General features: G+C 35.5%; 1 protein-coding gene across 6 annotated transcripts in view; it reads left to right on the plus strand.

The window, feature by feature from the left end:
* Positions 1-20,836, plus strand: part of CACNA2D1 (calcium voltage-gated channel auxiliary subunit alpha2delta 1) — a 425,079-nt gene that overhangs the window by 284,076 nt on the left and 120,167 nt on the right. For all 6 annotated transcript variants that reach the window (XM_064487623.1, XM_064487624.1, XM_064487625.1 and 3 more), the window contains exon 7: positions 16,902-17,033. In XM_064487623.1, coding sequence (XP_064343693.1) covers positions 16,902-17,033 — 132 coding nt within the window. The remainder of the gene's footprint in view (positions 1-16,901; positions 17,034-20,836) is intronic.

Here is a 20,836-nt window from a genome sequence, read left to right on the forward strand (position 1 = left end):
TGACTGAGTAGTATTCCATTGTGTGTGTGTATATGTATGTATGTATGTATGTATATACTACTTCTTTATCCAATCATCAGTTAATGGACATTTAGGTTGCTTTCATGTCTTGGCTATTGTAAGTAGTGGCTGCTGTGAGCACTGTGGTGCATGTATCTTTTCTAATTAGAGTTTTCTTTGGATATATGCTCAGGCTTGAGATTGCTGAATCATATGGGAAGTCTGTTGTTAGTTTTTTAAGGATTCTCCATAGTGGCTGCATCAAATTACATTCCCACCAGCAGTGTAGGAGGGTTCCCTTTTTCTCCAGACCTTCTCTAGCATTTACTATTTGTGGACTTTTTAATGATAGCCATTCTGATTAGTGTGAGGTCATACCTCTTTGTAGTTTTGATTTGCATTTTTCTGATAATTAGCGATATTGAACATTTTTTCATGTGCCTATTGGCTATCTGTATGTCTTCTTTGGAGAAATGTCTATTTAGGTCTTTCCAGTTTTTGATTGGGTTGTTTGTGTCTGTGTTATTGAGTTGTATGAGCTGTTAGTATACTTTGGAAATGAAGCCTTTGTCAGTTACATCATTTGCAAATACTTTCTCCCAGCCTGTAGGTTGTCTTTTTGTTTTGTTTATGGTTTCCTTTGCTGTGTAAAAGCTTGTATGTTTAATTAGGTCCCATTTGTTTATTTTTGCTTTTATTTCTATTGCCTTGGGAGACTGACCTAGGAAAACATTACTACAATTTATGTCAGAGAATGTTTATTTTTGTATATGGTGTGAGGCTGTTGAGTAATTGGAACTCATGTATATTTTGATATTGTATAGTATTGTAACAGACTATATATAATATAAATTATATATAGTAGACATTAAGAATTATGTACAAAGAGTTATGTACAGGAGATATAGAGCTGTTAGGGCTCTATATCACATAGCAGCATAATCACAATATTTTAATATTTTTCTTTCTACATTCAAGAATTTCAATATGTGCCAACATTTTTTCCTCTCATGATGAAAACCAGACTTCTGCTCAATTTAGAACAGTGTTCTCCAGGGAAACTTGTTCCACTGATCATTCCAAAGTATTCCTGACTTTCTGTCTTTTTTTAGGTTACTCCTCTTTTGTTCTTTTACATAAATTATTATTAAATGAGAAGCCATTGTTGTCTAATTTATAGGTTATATTGTTAATGAAATTAAAATAATCATTCCACCAGTACATTTTACTCAGGGTGTTGTGCTGTATGACAAGGCTTAGTACAGACTGCAATGCTCAGCTCTCTCTGAGTCTCTTTTAGACACACATCTTTTCTCACCTGTAACGGGGTGTGTGTGGGGGGGTGATACATGCCTAGTTCTACCCAATAGGTTATGGTAGAAGTGATATTTGTGACTTTCAAGCTGGTAGATTTAATTTGTCAGAATTAGACTCTCTGGAATTCTCTTCCTGTCCCACAATCAGGTGGCTAGAACTAGACGGAAGGAGTCTCCGTCATTCTACATCCCTGGGTTTAACGTGCTGAAATCATATGTATATGCATACATAGAATATGTATATAAGTATACATACACCTTTACTCACGCAACAAATATATTCTAATAGTTCTACCTGACTGATTGTTCTAAAATATCATTGTTCATCTTACCTTTGGATCATCGTTCTATTTAAAAATGACTAATCTGATTTACTCTGTTTCTCAGGATTCTTTCCAAGAGTGTTTTTTAAAAAAAATTTTGGTCTGAAAGTTTCGTCTCCAAAGTAAATTTTAAGACAGTTTTTGCCAAGTCTTAAAGCCCTTATCAAACAGATGTACCTAGAGCTGCAAAATAAATGTCACTTTCTTTCTCTTATTCTCAATCTTTCATTCTTTTTCTCCTTAATCCAAATTTTAAAAAGTATGACAATTTAGGGAAAACGAAAAGTTACTGTTTACTCTCTTAGGAGATTGGATGATAGATTGATTTTAGACTCTTAATGATTTTGAAAGTACATTTTGCTCATTTCCAAGACAACAGTCAAATCAGTCTTAAGAAAATACATACATTTTACATACTGAAATGATACCATCTCCAGCTTATTAGTTTGTTTTATAAAACTCACAAGTGAACTGTTATCCACAATTTATGTTGACTACCTTCCCACTGACAAAATTATACTGCTTATAATTTATGAGGGAATATAATTGACCTGACATGGATTCTATAATCACTAGGCTACAGTACACATTCAAATGAAGAGATGTGAATGTAACCTAGGTTACTAGGCTATAAAGATTGTATTATATGTTTAATATATATTTTATTGATAATTTATATATTTTTGCATTACAGGGAGCCATATAATAACATTACTGTAATTATGGCATTGGTATACTCACCTTAATTTAAGTACTTTCCATTAATTCTTACAATGAAACTTAAAATTTTAACGAAAGTTTAAAAAACTATAGGTTTTCAGTCAAATAGGAGTATTATATGTCTTCTGATTTTCAATTAAACAGTAAGGCGCATTGTTCAGAAGTTTTATTTTGGAACTGTTAGATTTTCGTTTCTCTTAGGAGTTCAGGCTCTCACTTGACATTTTACTGGTGTTCATTTGTTGAATTTCTGGGTAAATAATATAGAAGCTGTGACCCATCATCTGCCCCCCCCCCCCCCCCCCCGATTTTGACCATGCCTGGTTCAGACCTTCCATAGTACTAAAGGTACAGGAGATTTTGCTCCTGTGAAAGTGAAGAATTTTGCTCTGACCAAGACATTCTTAATTTCCAACTTCAAATTCTTTTGGTAGTGTACAGTCATGCATGTACATAGTTGTTTTCTCCCTTAGATTTTCATGTTGGGTTAGTGTATAGTTTCTGCAAATGTCAGCTATTTATGTAATCTTTTATGTATAAGAATCCTTCATGTTAGGAGTTTATAAAGGAATATTACATTTACACATTTATTTGTCTGCATCTACATTTTTGTTTAGTATAATTAGTGAGGTCTAGATTTCAGTGTAAAACAGTGCCAGATAGTTTAATTCTGTTTTACTTCAAAGAGTTATTCACAAACCAGTGGTCTTGCCTATAATTTATACATATCAAAAATTATAAATTTTATACATTTCAAAATTTATAATTAGGGGCTTTTCTTAGAAAGTGAAGTTAAAGCATTTGCCAGAAAAGAAGTAAAAAGTTTAAGGACATCAGTCTTGATCCAAAATAAAAACACCTGTTAGAAAAAAGCACCTTTGGAATTTTCTGAAAAATTCAAATATTTAGAATACCATTACAATTCTCTGCTTAATCCCCACTTTGCTTTGTGTAAATGCACGTATGTACACAGTTCATATTTGTATATTATTCAAGTAGAGAGCTCTTTCCAGCAGGCTGTTGATTGACTCAGATTTCAGGTAAAAATAGCTTGATAGGAAAAAGGTATATTTCCATAGTCAATATTTTGATGTTGCTAGCTTAAATGTCAACTTATTCTGAGCTAATGGAAGAAAGGAATTGTGTAGAAATGGACATAACGAACACTGTTCATGAGTTTCAGACAAGTTTTCATTTTAATGAACATATCTTATATGCTGAAAAAAAAAAAACCTGATACCTGTGAAAGATTTATCAACTTTAATAAGAGATGCTAAATTCTAGACAGTAAGGTGAAATTTTTAAATGATTTTTTTTAAAGTAAATTTCCTATGAAATGATTAGTAAGATGAGTTCCAAGAGTAGAAAATATCACTAGGTGCACTTTTGGAAGCAAGGAAATAAATGTACATTCAGGAGAAGCCTCAGAATATTACAAAGAAATGTTAAATTCACTCTCAGTCTTATTATTCTTGCAGTTTCCAAAGGCATAAAAAGTTGTCTATCCATCCTCACAGAAGTTATTTTGGGAAGTTTTGGCAGTGTCTCAAAGAGCTGTTATAACTGAATGTTTTTAAATAAATTAATTCTGTGTTACTGGTTATGCATATAATAATCATATAGCACTTTAAATAGAGAATTCAGTAATACGATCTGTTGCCCATAGTGACTGACCACACACAGCCCTACTTTCTTGTCTAAGAAGGTATTGCTACCTTGTTCAAGGGTATGTGATTTTAAAGAATAGGAAAAACTACAAAAATTGTTAAATAATAAAATACACAGTCTTTTGGTTTTAAACAAAAAATATTTGAGACGTCACATTTAAGAAAAGTAGATGAAAAGGCAAGAAAAAGGAAGACTGATACTTCAGTAGAATAAATGTGAAAGAATTTCAGTAGAAAAAGAAGTGAAAAAGCTTTGCTTCAAATTTATTTGAAAGGCCAGAAAAACTGACAAATAATGTAAAAGAGCCTGGCTTCTATCAGTTTGATACGGAACACAAAGTGACAAGAAAGTAAAAGCTTGTTTCAAAATGAATAAGATTAATACCAAAGAAAATACGTTTGGGGAAGAACAGTAAAATTCATTTCAATAAACTGTGGATGTTTTTTCAAAGAATGGTAACTGTGTGTTCAAAATTAAATTGACTTTATTCCCTCTTAACATGGGCCTAATTTTCTGGTTTATGAAATAGAAGATTTATAAAATCTTCATCTTTTAGTTACTTTCTGATATTACATTTTACCAAAAAGGTCAGTTGATGTTTCCTTTTGAGGAATAAATACCTGAGATGTTTCTAAGTAATTAAATCTTGTCACTCTTGCCTTGTGGTGAATGGGAGTGGTTGGCATTTGTGCAGTCAGAGTTACTGAGGCAGGTTTAAATCACTTCTGAAAGGCAAAGGTGCAAGTGAAATGCAGAGGAGAGTCACACAGTGATGGTAAGAAGAGCATGTTTGGCAGTTTGAAGTGTCTTTTTAATACGTACACGACTCCTGCGGTAGAGCTTTATGGTCTTACAAGACCGTGTAATCACTGAGCTTCCGTCTCCTGAGGCTGTGTGAGTGTTAAGGCACAATAGATTACCTCATTCTAACCAAGGCAGAAGGGAAATGGCTTATTCTCCAAGTGCACAGCAAGCATTAGGTAAAGTGCTCTACATACGAGAGTTTCAGGCATTGTATCCCTGGGTACTTGATTTAAGTCAGTAACTACTTTTAAAAGGCAAAATTCAAAGCAGTGCATTAGAAGATAATGGGTTTTTATTGGTTTCAATATCTTTTCACACTATCTCTTCTTGATGGACTATGAGTCAGGCATAGATACACTGAATTTGTATTCGGTGCATTTATTTTAATGCAGATGTAAAAATTATATTCGAAAGACACATTTTGCTGTCTTTATTAAATGAAAACAGTAGATACCTATTAAAGCATACTTTGCGCTGATTACTTTTCATGGGAAAAGGTGTTCTTGTTTACGTTAGATCCATGTTATTTCCTCTTGGCAACCTCTCTCCGTAAGTAAAGCCTCTTTAGTACTGAAGATCTGTGGCGTTTATTGATGTCAGTAACTGTTACCATCCCTCAGTCAGATAGTTCCAACTGTCTCTGTAACAGGGACTTCCAAATCTGATTCTTCTGTACAGATTCATGGCTAAGATGCAGGTTCATTTTTCTAATCGCCCTTTGGAATAGGCCTGTTTAATGGATATCTCACAGGCGCCTCACATTATGACAGTGATGTCTTATAGTGTGCCCCTCCTCCACTGTTCATATCTTTATTAACAAAATTATCCAAGTCCAAGCCAGAAAACCAGGGCTCCTCTTTTCCCCTTCCCGTCATCTTTCACCAGGTCTGTAGATGCTTTGTTCCCTACACCTTTTTAATCTGCTTCCGCTCCCCATGTCCACCACTGCATTTTCAGTTCAGACTATTGTTGTTCCTCACCGGCCAGACCGTACTAGCTTTCTGTCTTGTCTTCCCCCTTCACATCTGGTTGGTTTCCAATCTGTTTTCTGTCCTCTTCCATGCTGGCCTGTGAGTGAAGTCTCAAGAGCATATAGGATTATTTCATACTTTAGGGTATACGGCTCTCTCAGTTCTCAGAATGAAATGATTTTGTGGTTTAGTACTTCTGGATCATCATAACAGCACGTCTCTAATCTTATCCTTGCTGCCATGTTCCATGTTTCTCTTGTATTCACTCGTTTTGAAGAACGGCAAGCTCCTGAAATGCCGTATGCCTTTTTTTCTCCCCTGTGTCACTGAATCAATCACCCAACTCTCCTACTGCTTCTCCACTCTACTTTAAAACTGTGTGTACCACCTCCTCCAGGAAGTCCTCTTTGACCACCACCTGTTCCCCTGACTCTCAGAACATTTACTTAGCTTGTGATAGGCAGTACTGTTGTTAAAAGGGTCTGCAATACAAATAAAAATTTTGATGTAAGATGCTCTGATTTATCTCTTTCTCCATTCAATTTAGAGCAAGTTGATAAGAATGATCACAATTTATTTGACTTCATTTCCAAGAGCCTAGTCAAGGGTTATTACTGTGCTTTGAATGATTGAGTATAGTACTGGAATTAGACCTTCACGTCTCTAGAATTCCATCTATTTATTAGTAAAAAGACCCAAGCCATTTTTAATTGGGCACAATATTCCTTTTGCGCCATATATTTCTATTTAGGTATTTTGGTGTTGCAGGAAAACTGTGAGATTGTATCCTTGAAATACCACACTAGGTGCAGAAGCCACTCTACTGATACCCATGCAATTACTCATTAGTTTCTATTATCTTAATAAAATGCTTTATGTGTGTCTTTCCATGGGGAGTTCTTTGTCTTTCCGATTTCGGCTTAAAATACATTTCTTCAGAGAGAACATTCCTGACAGCCTAATCTAAAGTAACCACCTAGTCAGTCTCTGTGGCACCCTCAGCTTTAATTCTTTAAAGAACACCTACGGTGCTCTAATATATTCTTATTATTACTTTATTTATTGTGTGTCTTCTCCACTAGGATATTAGAAGTCCTGTCTTGATGGCCCTGCAGCTCTGGAGAAGTCTGCAAACTATGGCCTGCCCCTTTTTGTAAATAAAGTTTTAGTGGGACACAGTCACATCCATCTGTTTATATGTTGCCTACGGCTTTCATCCTCCAGCAGCGAAGTGAGTAGTTGTGACAGAGACCATAGATCTAAAATATTTCCAGTCGGGCTCTTTAAGAAAAGGTTTGCCGACTCCTACTCAAGAGCTTAGAACAGTGCCTGGCACATAATAGGTGCTCAGTAAATATGTGTTAGATGAATACATGACAGAAATCAGGTGATGAGGAAATGAAGCACACAAATTGGGAAATATGTAATAGAAAGCTTCACAGAATTATTCGTTGATTTAAAGGACTTCCTAAAAACGAGGCCACGGTGTATCTACCAGGCCCTTCAAAGCATCTGCATTAGAAAGGGTTGCTCTATCACAGAACTTGAAGTGAAGCTAGAAGGAGGACCAGGCTGATTCAGTGCCTGCAGTTCAGATGATAGCCACCATTGACCTGTCACTTTTGGCTGAGAGGAGGAAACAGTGTTTTAGGATCATTTGTACCTGCTTAGATAGCCCAGCGAAGGCTGATTAAAGAACTGAAAATGTTAGCCCTTCTACTGAAAATCACCTCCAACCTAAAAAAGATGACCCAACACATAAGAATCATAATTAATATATTTACTCTTTTTACTGAAATTTTGAGTAACTAAGAATATTAGTCATTACTGTTCACAAAATGACTATTATGCATGAAGTTGTAGCATTATATTGTAATTTTTAGAACAACCCTAGATATCATTGGTTCTGTTTTCTCCATCCTCTACCTGAAAAACTAGAACCCTCTATAACTGTATAGTTTGCCCAGTGTTGTACAGCTGTGCAGTACTGAGTTCGTGTGCAACTAGAGATGTACGGGTATTAACCTCACGTCGTCTGAGAAACGGTATTAGATTTCATCTGTACTTTTATGTAACATGACTCTGTAAGTAAGAATCTGTGATTCGGTTTCTGAGATTTATGTTTTATTTAGTTTCACCCTGAAGCAGTGCATGGTGTTTAAACCCAGCAATCGCTCTTCTTGATTACAGCCATCTAGTGTGTGCTGTTCAGTGCATCTGATCTTTCCATCTTAAAATCACCAGGCAGCTCTTTGTTCTGAAACTAGTTGACAAACCCTTAAGTACTAAGCAGTGTGTGCCTCATTGACAGTATCGCCTTCGCCCCTGGGCGCCTTGTTATCCTTCTTCAGCAGTGTCTCATTAGTCAGCTCCCATACTTTGTGATCCTTCTTTGTGAATTTAGCAGCCCGGATTTATATGTAGACACTAAATCCCCAATGCAGTCAGGCAGTCTCAGAGCAAAGGCCAGAGATTTCCCACAGCTAATTTGGTCTGTAACTCTCAGCCAGAGTTTCCTCTCTGCTTTGACAGAACTGCGTGTGCATGATTCTGTGTGTGCACGTGCCTTTGCCTGTGCTGCGTCTGGTGTGTATATTAGGTCTTACATAATTTCATATCTTCTCCCAGAATTTTAGTGTGTCTCTGCTGTATTCATGGCAGCAGTCAGCAGTGTGGTTTGATTTCAAGAGCACTGGGAATATTCCATAGTAAAAATTATCTCCACTAAAATTATACAGTACAATAAATGCTATTGTAAGTTTCTTTTTCATTTTTGCATTCTCTTGTAACAATGTAGATGGCTTGAAAGCATTAACATACTATTTTCTTCATGAGATTTATAAGAAGAAAATTCAGTAGTGTTGTCAGACATTTAGGTTAGAGATAAGAGCCGGGTTCCTTGAGGAAAAGAGAGGATACTAGGTTTTCATCACTCATTTTAGCAGCTCAATCAGAACTGCTCCATCAAGATATTTTTTGAAAATCTTTTAAATGCTGAGTATTAAGAGGTAAATAAAAAAATAATGATAATGATAGGGGCAGGTAACATTTACTGTACAGTTACTAAATGACCAACAGTGTTCTAAGGAATAATCTTCAACACAGGTCTGTGAGGCAGGTACTATTATTAACCCCCTTGTGCAGGCAAGGCAAATGAGGTTTAGAGAAGGTAAAATGCTTTCCCAAGGCCAAATGGGTACTTCTGGTACAAAGACACTCAGCTTTTGAGTGGGAGAGCAGTAAGCAAGAATTGTCTCTGCTCATACTGCATACATACACATACTGAATTCTTAAATGCTAATTATTTAAAGGAAAAGGCATCACCAGCAAGATAAGTAGTCATTAAAAAAAAAAATCCCACAATTTGGAGTCCTTTAAATTTGGTCTTAACTGCATATTCATTCTTACGTGGCTTTCAACTTCATTTCTGTGTTCTCATAGTTTCTGATTTCTTTTTTAAACTCATGTATTTTATTTTCCTTTTTAAAGTTTAAATTAAGAACCATCCAGGGCATTTTTGGCTATTTTTCATTTGTTCAGAATTTAACAGGCTCTGAGTTTATTGAAGAATTGCTCTAATGTATAGAAATAGACGCTTAACAATTTTTCTTTTTGTAATTTTAATTACAGATAGTCACATTTGTGATAGAAATAACTTTCTGAAGTAGTATCAAAAGAAGAAATTGTATTGTCTTCTTCAAGTAATTACTGTAAAGTTCCTGCTTTATATTTACAAATTTTACAAAGTTCCCCAAATTTTAAATTAAAGTATTTCAACTATGTGATTCCAATGAAGAGTACCTCATGATGTGAGAGGTTTTTAATCAATTAGGGGCTGGACATAAGGAATGTAGTTTCATTGAAAAATAAATAGAATTATATTCTAATTGCTATATAGGAAAGACGTATGTTATTGTTCAAGTAAAAGAAGATAACTGACAAAATTAAAATAATGTGCCAGGATATAAAACGAAGGTGTTTTCTATGTAAGACATCTAAAGGAGATGTGCGTCTTACAGGGTTTTAATCCAGCTAAGGAAAGGACTATGACAAAATCATGTTCACTGATGTCCTTTTATTCATAAAGCTTATTTGACATTCACATGAACCCCGTCTAGCATCTTTAGCGTGTTTATTTTTTTAGATGAAAGAACAACAGAAGTATAAGACATGAAATGGTTAGTTTTAAGTAGCAGGTTGTGCCAGTGAGTCTCCTGGCTGCCGGTTACTAATCATTCATTTGTTTATTTACTTTTTGTAATACTAGGAATAGAGAAAACTCAGAATGCTTGAAAGATGAAACAGACTTTTTCTCTTGCCTCCTCACCTTATGACATTTCTTATGCAAAACCCTCTGATCCCTGCAGGAACAACCGTACGAGTAATTACTATTTTATTGAAAGTGACATTAAAAATCCTTCCGTTAATAAACATGACATTGGATCCTAGTGTCTCCGATTCCCCTTGCATTGTTCTTATTTTCTTTAATAATGAAGTGGTTTCTCCTGAGCTCCTTCTCTGCGTTCCACAATGTGCAGATTTCATTTAGCAGAGCAGCTGTGTTCTGGGTATTAGCCAGGTGCTCAATCTGTGGAAAACTAAAGACACTGGGAGCAAGACCAGAAATCTCACTAGTACGGGCGGTTAGAGGATTGACAAGGACAAGGGCCTCTTAATATGTGTGCAGAATTAATGGGAGGCATGAGGCTGGTCTCCTCATCAGGGGCCACGCATGCCCTGGAGCCTTCTGTCCTCCCGTCCACAGTGGGAGGTGCATGCTGGTGTCTGAGACGTGATCAGAGAGATTAGATTTGGTCTTCCCGCCTCCCTGTACCTTATTAATCTTTCATTTACACTGGGATTAGATGAGATTCCTGTAACCAATTCCACTGAAAAGATTCGTTCATTTTAATATTTATGCACACTGTCTAGTCCTTAAAGTAGATTCTTTTTGTCTGTGCACTTAATTGGATCAGTGGGTTTCTTCTTATTAGCATTTTTGTTTTTAGAGATTAAGGTTGATGAATAAAATTAGTGACATGTGGCTGAGCTCATCGGCTTAATGACTACCCTATATACTGTGGGTTAAAATGAACATTTACTATAAGGATAAAATGTAGTTTAGAATCACATAGTGTTGAATCATTTAAAAAAAAGGAAAACTAATATTCTATGAATGTCAAAAAGCAGGAGGTGGGGAGAGGTAACACTTAATGGCGCTAAAAAGTAGTGTTGAAATCCTTACTTTTTCAGGTATGAGAATAATGTGTTATAATTTCTTGGACTAAAATCTAAAAGGCAAATTTGCTCAACCCAAAGGGTGTCAAAATGTAGCCTGAAATACTGACATAATTTAATATGAAGTAATAATATTTTAAAAATCTATCAAGTTTCAGTTTGGAGAAGTTTCACTGTGGCTTTTTGTTGACAGTATTCATTGGGAATGTTGCTTTTATATTAAAAGTGGATTAATTGTCTTGTATTTATAGTTGTATTTGAACAAAGTTTCTAAACCTGGGCACTGTTGATATTTTGAGCCGGGTGATTGTTTTGGACGCTGTCCTGTGCCTTGAAGGGTATTTAGAGGGTTTCTGGCCTCTTCCTACTGGATACCAATAGCCTTCCACCAGTCATGGCAATCAACGATGTCTCTAGATCCTGCTGACTGTCCCCTGGGAAGGAATAGCTCTCTCAGTTGAGAAACACTGTTACAAAGGCATAGGTGATTTTTTTTATTTTTTCAGATTTAAAATTCAAAATCAGAGCTACGCATGTAACGAAAGCTAAGAAATAAATAGCTCATAACAGTAAGAATCTTGGAATCTAACTTAACTTCAGTGATGTCTCTGCAATTCTCACTATATGGTTTTTGGCAAATTGCATGCCCTTTCTAGGTTTTATTTTTATCATCTAAAGGAATAATAGTATCTCACTCAAAGTGTCATTTCTAGTTAAATGAGATAATGCATAGAAAATGGTTTACATACCTGCTGGCACACAGTAAGTCATTAATAAATTTCACTGACTATATTGTTATTATCAATGGCAATAGTTTAATAATATATGCTAATTTTATCTCAGTGCAAGGCTATGATAATAGAATGGTATTATTAAATGGAAATAGTATAGTAAACATTTTGGATAGTTCTCTTGTTTTAATTATTGTATCATATTTAGTATTGTTTAAAATAGTTTCCAGCCTTCAGTGCCTTACATAGCTTTAGTATGTACAGATCTTATTAAAGACATGTTGAAACTATTTTATGTTTTAAAAAATATACTTTTGATACAGTCTTAGCAAAGTTATTTTACATTTTAAGTAAGTCATAAGAAGTATGTTTTTCTTCTTTTTTCTAGCATATTTCCACTTCATTTCAAATATGTAGTTGACATCATAAATAACCTTAAGGTTTTTCAAATAGTTATATAGTGCCTTCAATGCATGGTGAGGCCTGCAACCCTGAATAAATTAATAAAATGTATTCGAACTTAAAAGGGAGCAATAGCGCGACACATCCTGGGCTGAAATTTATAGGAGAAAATTGGATTCTGAACTTGTCAACAATTGTTTCCAAGTCATAAGTGAGATACAGAGAGAAGTCTTGTATTTTAGAAGAATTAGCAGCAAATGTAAGATGCTTCTTTTGTGCTGTTACAAATTAGATTTTTCTTTCTTCCCTTGAGAAGCCAGATTGAACAAAAGAATCCTCTAAAAGAGAATTGTTGAATGCCAAGGCCATGTTTTTGAAAACTCAGCATGAGAAGAGTAGAGACATAGGCTTGGCGTTCTGAATCAATTACCAGTGATATCCTGTCATACCGTTGAGAACAGAGGCCCCAAGTCAAGGTTTGCTGTCCCAGCATTCACTGCATTTAGTAGGCTTAGCCTTGGCTACTAGGAAGGAATTTTTTTCACAAACTCTGATTTTCTAACAAAAGATAAAAATCTTCATTCCTTAAAAGTCAACAGAAAGTGAGGACTAATTATACTCTTAAAGAAGCTGTAAGACATTTAGCTAAGTTCCTGAGTAGCTGGCGGTAGGTTCAAGGCTAGATCACCCTTGACCTGTTAGTCCTGTACAGTGAAAAGAATATAAGACACGCGTGTACTTCTAGTCTCCGTTCAAGCAAGAAATTAGAATTTTGTGTGAATGTAAAACATTAGTATTTTTAAGAGGTAGGAGAGAAGAAGGACACGGGTGAATACAGTATACAGTATATTAAACAATGCAATACATAGGCAATATATAATTGAGAAAATAAAATACAATATAATTTAAAATACTGCCAAACGATTTATGGAGAACCAGTCAGAGCTATTGTCCATGTTCTTGAGTATATCTGTCCAAATGAAAGGTAGGGTTTTATCAGGGGCCAAGAAATATCTTGAGTGCTTGTAAAAAGATAATTTATTCTGGAATTATATGAAACAGTATTTGGCTACTAGTTTATACCAATGTGTCTGAAATTAAATAAAAGTCTTCTGAATTTTGAATTCTTGCTCTGGACCTTCATATAAGTATTGTGCTTTGTAGAAAAACAGTTGAATTTTAAAAGTCTTCATCATGTACCATGACAAGTGGAAACTTCCCTATAACCTTTGAGCTTTAGTGAGTCAGAGTGCCACAGGTTATGCAAATAAGCAATACAGTTTCATAATCCAGAGTAGTAGTTGCTGAAAATAATTTTCTGAGGAACTGGTCTTATTTGTTCTATTATGGAAGGGGATCACATTTTGTACCTTTTATTTTATTTTAAGTACCATGGTGTTGGGAAAAGTGGAGAGACTAAAAATGCTTGGTAGGGCCAGAGAGAGGCACCAGCCTAACCACATAAACTCTTTGTAATAAAAAACCAAAGAGCTCCTCATAACTATTAACTTCGCTAGTGCACCTGGCTTCTTACCCAGTTGTAGCTAGAACAGTTAATTAAAAACGTCTTCCTAAATAAACTCTGCTTACAAATTTAAATAAGACAGAAGAAAAATTGTGTGTGTAAATATAGTGAAAGTAGTAGGGGAAGAAGGTAGTTTCAGGAAATGACGTAAACTTGTTTTAGCATGACCTGTATTCTGCATTCGTTTTTTTATGCCATTGTCTGCAAATGACCTTGTTATTTCAGTATTGTTTTTCCTAAGCTGTGCTAATAACAGAAATGGAGAAATGCTTGACACCTTAGTAATTCTGGATAAGCTATTTATTTTTTACAAGGTTAAGAAGATAAACATCTGCTTATTGTAGGATATGAAAATAATATATGTTCATAATCAGATGTAATTTATAATGTGAAACAAAAAAATATAGCCAAAACACCAAGAGGGGTCTAAAATCATATTCGTAGTGGTTTGCTTTGATGTTTCATGTGTGTTCTTTTACATTTTTGGCTGCTTTCAATATAAATTTGAGGAAAATTATTTCCTAGTGCAGCAGTTTATTTTACTTCCTAGTTTTACTACTGTCAAAAATTTTGAACAGTCTAATTGAATCTTGGTGTAAAATTCTCTGCTTCAGGACTGGAGATCTCTGCTATCCATAGTATGTATCCCTTGAAGTAGAATTGTTGGATTAAAGACTGTGCATTTAGATAGACAAATCTATCTAACAGTCAAACTCTTCTCTAAAGAGGGACACTAATTTTGCACTCCTGTGACAGAGCCTTTGAATTTGGATTTCTTGGTCTGGACATTTAAATAAAAATTGTGGCTGTTAGAATAATGATTGCACTCAAAGTCTTTATAAACATACCGACAAACGGAAGTATCTTTATCCTCACTCCTTGATACACACAATCATCAAATTTATAAACCTTGCTCATATGGTAGGTATACAACACATTTCTTTCCTTCTGAGTGAGATTTAAAATCACTTCAAGTGTCTGTTCTGCAGATTCTTTAAATACATTGCTCATTTGCAGATGAACAAGTTTTGAGGAAAACATTTTGCAGTGTGTTATCTGGAAAAGAATTTCTTAATGTATAAATTGCAATTTTAAAACCTATCGCCATGATGATAAGATTTCAGAGCTTGACTTTTTCCCTGAGTACACAAAAGTGTAATTCACGATCAGTGTATCAGAGCCTGATAAGTAGCAGTTGTTATCAAATAAAACTAAGGAAAAAGTTAGCAGCCCTGAAACAAGTATAGCTCTATTAAGAATAATTAGATATCTGTTGTTGCTTAATGTGAATTAGAGTCAAGGAAATTGAAGAGATAGACTTCATTAATCCCCAATCTATTCTAACTATGTGGAGCATAAATAAACATGATTATTTGTTGAGTGGTATATTACTGTAAAATTCATGAATGTGTAAAGAAGAGTAAGACACCCCTCTTTTTCTATGTTGTTTTGCATAGTAAAATAAATATTCATGAGTAGTGAGTATCAGTTCAGGTTATCTATGTGAATATAAATTTTCATATAACTGGCCACTCAGTGTTCACTGGATCATGCTTTTGAATTTGAATTCACTAGTATCTCAGGTGCACTGTGGATCTGACCCAGCTCATGAATATTCACACACACAACTGATCTTTTTGAAAGTAATCGCATCCATAAAGATGGAAATCTCGTTTGTTTTCAATAATGAGAAATGCAGTAGGATTCTGGTCCCAGAACAATTTCACAGCATATATACTTGTTTTCATTTTTTGGTAAATAAGAAACTTTAAAATATAAACACATATGCTGTGCATCTTTCTTCATAGAAGCTGTGTTTTCTTTTACCTTTAAAAAAAATCTTGTGCGTGATTTAATTGAGATTGCATTTGTTTCTTTTACTTGCTGTGGTCACAAAAAAGAGTAGAAAAAGTGAAGCAGCACCTCCAGTTGCTCTTCCAAGCTCACGTCTGTTGTTTTGCCTTGGTCATAGATTCTCAAATGCAGAGTGTCCCAATCTGCTAATGTGCTGGGAGCATTGTATACATTTTACATACAAAGACCCCTCCAAAAAAAGATGAGATTACCTTGTCATCTTTTTTGTGTAAAGGGAAAATAATATTCTAAGTCAGTTAAATGTTTAGTATGTTAGACATAGGATGCTATGATCATGGAGACCCGTCATTATCAATTAAATTGCGTTCTGTTTCACCCCTTGTTATATCCCACATTAGAATTGTTCCTCTTTCACTGTAATGAATAGCATATGTTTGTGACATCTATTCAGGGTCAGTCAGTCATTATAAGTAGGTATCGAAATCAATGACCTGCCCTTTATTATCAGCATTTAGTTGAACCAACTAGAAAAAGTGAAAATTATTGTTCATAAAGGTAATAATGATATTGATTAATTCTGATTTCTAATACTGATATTGTCAAGCCTCTGAATGAGCTTTTTTTTTTTTTTTTTTTGACAGATTTACAGCCATTTTTATTGTTAGACATTCTAGGAGGGGGGAGAGACCCAAACAAAGAGGCATTAATTGAAATTACCCCCCACACTGTCCAGACTGTCTTTATCAAAATGTATACTTTTTTTATTGTGTAAACAGTTAATAGACTGTGCTCAGTGACAAACATCTACTTTTTTTTTTAATTTAGATATCAGACCTAACTGTGTTAGTAAATCACAGAGAACCATCAGTAGTGTGGGAGGAAGTGAACACACTGTGTCCTGAGGTGTCCTGTAGATTTCTTCAGAGCTGCCTCTGTGGGAGGGGTGCCTCCTGCTCCTTCGCAGCCGGGAGAGCTCTGCTGTTTCTTGTCTTATCTATCACAGTGTTTCTCGACAGGAAGCAGTCTTGCCCCCCCACCCCCAGGATTATGTGACAATGTCTTGGGCTAGTTTTGCTTGCCACCTGTGGGCGGATGGTCCTGGCATCTAGTGGGTAGAAGCCAGAGATGCTGCTACACGTGTATAAAGCACAGAACAGCTCCCACACCCACAATCACCCAGCCCAGAATGGCAGTGAGGCCACCATTGTATAAACATTTGTTTGGAGACATGATTCCATGTCTAAACTTTTGGATCACCACTGAATTAGAATGGTTTTATAGGTAAAGCAATGGAAATGTATAATATTATTTTGCAAATAAATGAAGACAGGTTCAAATATTAATTATAAATTTGAATTAACTGATTTTTCTGGGGTTCTTTTTGGTAGCAACAATTGTGTTAAATGAACTCAACTGGACAAGTGCCTTAGATGAAGTTTTCAAGAAAAATCGAGAGGAAGATCCTTCATTGTTATGGCAGGTGTTCGGCAGTGCCACAGGCCTGGCCCGCTATTACCCAGGTGAGTGCCTCGTGATTCAATAGATATTGAATAAAATTGTAAGGACAGTGTTTAGTGTTTCTTTATAACACTGCTACCTTCTCCTGCATGGTAAGAAAAAGGTGGTTATCACCCTACTTTTGTAAAGAAAGTGTATTCCTCCTTACATGACTCTGTCGCTACCAAAATCACTTTAAACCACCTCCCATAGTGAAGACTGCCACCATGTCCTGCACGCCCTCTGACCCACATGGTAGGCTGTCGCTCCAGGACCTTGCTTCAGAGGTGTAAGATCCCCCGTCCATGGAACCACTGATGTCTCTGTCACTGACTCCGGGCTCTTCCTTCAGTCTTGAGGCTGAGCAGGTACCAGCTTGCAGGCCTGCGGAGTGCAGCCCGACATGGCCTCCTAGCAAAAGTTTAAGTGTGTAGTATTGTTACCTGTAGGCTCTGTGCTACAGAAGATCTCTAGAACATACTCGTTTTGTGTAACTGAAACTTTGTGCCCTTTGAGCAATGCTTCCCCATTTCCCACTTCCCCCGACCTACCACCATTCTACTGTGCTTCTTTAAGTTTGACTATTTTAGATTTCTCGTGTAGGTGGTATCATATAGTACTGGTTCTTTTGTGTCAGCTTATTTTACTTAACACAATATCCTCCAGATTCAGCCCTCTTGTCACAAAGAGTAGGATTTCCTTCTTTTTAAAGGCTGAATGAGTTGTTTTTTATGAGAATAATGCTATTATAGAACCAAGTCTCTTTAGCAAAGACACTATGATAATATTATAATTTAAAAGTGGACCACTATATTTCTCTTTATGCTAAGACATGCTTTCAACACATTTCACACTTTTTTCAAGTTTAAAAACTTTTTTAAATGAAGTGATTAAGAAAATTTCTCAGTAAGCCATACTTTCCTCTCTCATTTTAGCCTTACCATTTCGATACAGGCCAAAATAATGTAAAACAGCTCATCCCTGATTATTGTCTGTTAAAGCAAAGGTGAAAATAGCCTTTAAAATTTGTTAGTTATCTTAATTATGAGTGGAAATAGAATAGATGTTACTGTTTCTTAATTGAATTTACACATAACAATATTCGGATTTCAGGTAGTGATCTCCTTACTAGCTGTGAGAAACTTAGTGGTTCTTTAAATTTTCTGAATGTTAGTCATCAAAGCTGAAAAATAGAAACACTAACTTCTCAGTTTATCCCCTGAGAGTTGTTGTGATCAGTGAAATTATGTAATGAAAAGTACTTCGAAAGTATGAAACAGTAGGCATTTTTACAAGAGTATCAACTAGATTAATTTTGTCTAAATCCAGATTTCTCTTCAGGTGAGAAATTAAAGAATATAATGGAGGTTAAAATCAGTTGATAAGGGAGCTGAAATAGGAACGTGGAAGAAGTTCTAAACAGATGACTAAATAATAATATCTAGCAGTAACACCACATGGTTGAGGTGGCCAGAAGATGGAGGTTTTAGACTATGACTTAAGTTACTTCTCTGTAGGGTGGCCAGATAAAGTAAAGGATGTCAGTTAAATTTCAATTTCAGTTAATGAAGAATTTCTTAATCTAAGTATGTGCTATGTAGGAAATATTTACAGTAAAAAAGTATTTGTTTTTTAATCAATAATCAAATTTAGCTGGTGTTCTGTATTTCTTTTTGCTCAATCTGTCAACTTGTTCTCTCAGGCTCTGAGTTGATGAGAAACTGTGGGAAATCAAATTCCCTATTACTTCACAGCATTGTAAGGATCAGTCTGTTTCATACATTCATCCAAATGTAGAATTTTGTAATTGTCTTTTTTTAATTCTGTAAACTACCTTTTAAAAAAAAATTGTGCCACATCATTGTTGATGAAGTGTCTTGTAGAAAGAGAATCCACTGACTTTAAGGCTAGAAAATATTCCTGTTCCGTGTTAAGAGGCTCCTTAGAGCAGGTCTCCGTGGTGTGAGTGGGTTAAGCAAGTGTTCGACCTGGTGTCCAGGGTATCAGTCCCACTTGCCATCACTTGATGCAGTGGTAACCTTCGAAAAGTGCTCCAACTTGAGCTGCGAACCAAGGAGGATAAAATGGTTGTCAAATTGTTAAGAGGAGAAAATAATTAAATCTACTTATTATCTGCTAAGACGTGTAGGAGAAAGTCAGTGATGGGTTAGCCACCATCGTGATTTCCCTTTATTAGGTTATTTAAACTGCAGGGAGACACTACTGCCTCCAAATAAGGGGCGTTCTAGAGGTTTCTAGAGTGGGCATAATATTTAAGGCACCTCTGCAGACCTGATTCTGAATATCAGTTTGGTAATTGGTGGCGTTTTGAACTCTAACATCTGTCCTTAGACTGAATATCAATAAATTGTCTGTTTTCTAGCTTCGTTAATCTGTGTGGAAATTAGCTATAAAAATGATTGCCACATGCCCTTTTTCTCTCCTTCTTCCTCCTTCTACATTTCCTCCTCCTCCCCCATCTCTCCCTTCTTCACTCCTTTCCAACTGAGAAGGTAGGAAGGCTGTGTGATTAAAAAAGAGACATGATACTGAGGGAAGAGGAGTCCTTGATTCATACTACAATTGCCATCAGCAGAGATGTGTACTTTGGCTAAGTCATGTTATGTCTCTGAACCTATGTCTTCATCAGTAACTTGGGATGATCAAAGAAGGTGACTTCCAAGGCAGACACTGTCTTTATCTGCTTGGGCATCTGGACCTTTCGCATTTGCTGAGTCCTCAGTCTGTTTTGTATGACGACTAGAGGGACTTTTGCAGCCCTCCTTTCCTGGCAGGGCTGAAGGTGGAACCCATGTCTGCTGGCATCTTCTGTGAATACGTACTGACTGGAAAATCAGTTTAATTTATGAGTGCTTTCCTTTAGAAGCCCTTAATTGAATTATATAAATTAACCTTAATGCTATTAAATCTGCTTTCACGAGCTATCAACTTAGTGAATTTTTATGCACCATAAAAAACTATAGGTACAGACTACACATTTAATCTATTATTGTCTCTGAAAATTGTACCAATTACTGTAGTAATTGGGATTGTAATTAGGATTTAGTGGCTCGTCAAAATGCCAGTGTAAGCAGCACTTATTCTTTTTAGATAATTAGCTGCATTTACCCCCCTCAAAAAATCAGAAACTAAAACTCTGCTTCATTTCTTTATGACATTTTCTTAATGTCTTATTAATCATATGTTCTTTCTTCATCCTCCTTCACTTGTACATTTCAAAAACGGGTTTACAATAAAGGAAGCTAGTATATGTTGAATTAGTGTTAAATATGCCATAGGGAGGCCTTTCCTTCTTGTATCTGGTAGGATTTTGCTAGAGTAAAATGCAAAAGAACGTGCACACAAAATATATTTTTGCTATGCTAATAGCCAGTTGTTCTAGAGCTGCTTAACTCTTCTTGAAAAATACGTCAAAAATGTTTTCAACATCAAATAGCGATGGCAGAGTAGTCCAAAGAATCCTTTTTTGATTATTTATAAAGGGAGCATTTGATAGATTTCTGGTCATTTTAAAGAAAATGGGATAGCAGTGCAGCCTCCACATTTTTGTTATTTATAGAAGAACTGCTTTCAGAGATCAGTTGTCTTTAAAAATGCCTTTTTTTAAAACTTTGATATTGGTGAGTGGATGCAAAGTTTAACTGTAAATATGATTAATTACATGGGTGTGATCGCTGTATAAATACACTTTAAATTGAAGTGATTACTTTGTTGCTTTTTTATGTTAATAATTATTAAAATCCAGTGCCTTGTTAAGACTAATATTTACTACCAGAAGATCTGAAACAATGGTGATTTCAACACT

Source organism: Camelus dromedarius, chromosome 7 (genome assembly GCF_036321535.1).
Source record: "Camelus dromedarius isolate mCamDro1 chromosome 7, mCamDro1.pat, whole genome shotgun sequence".
NCBI lineage: Eukaryota > Metazoa > Chordata > Mammalia > Artiodactyla > Camelidae > Camelus > Camelus dromedarius.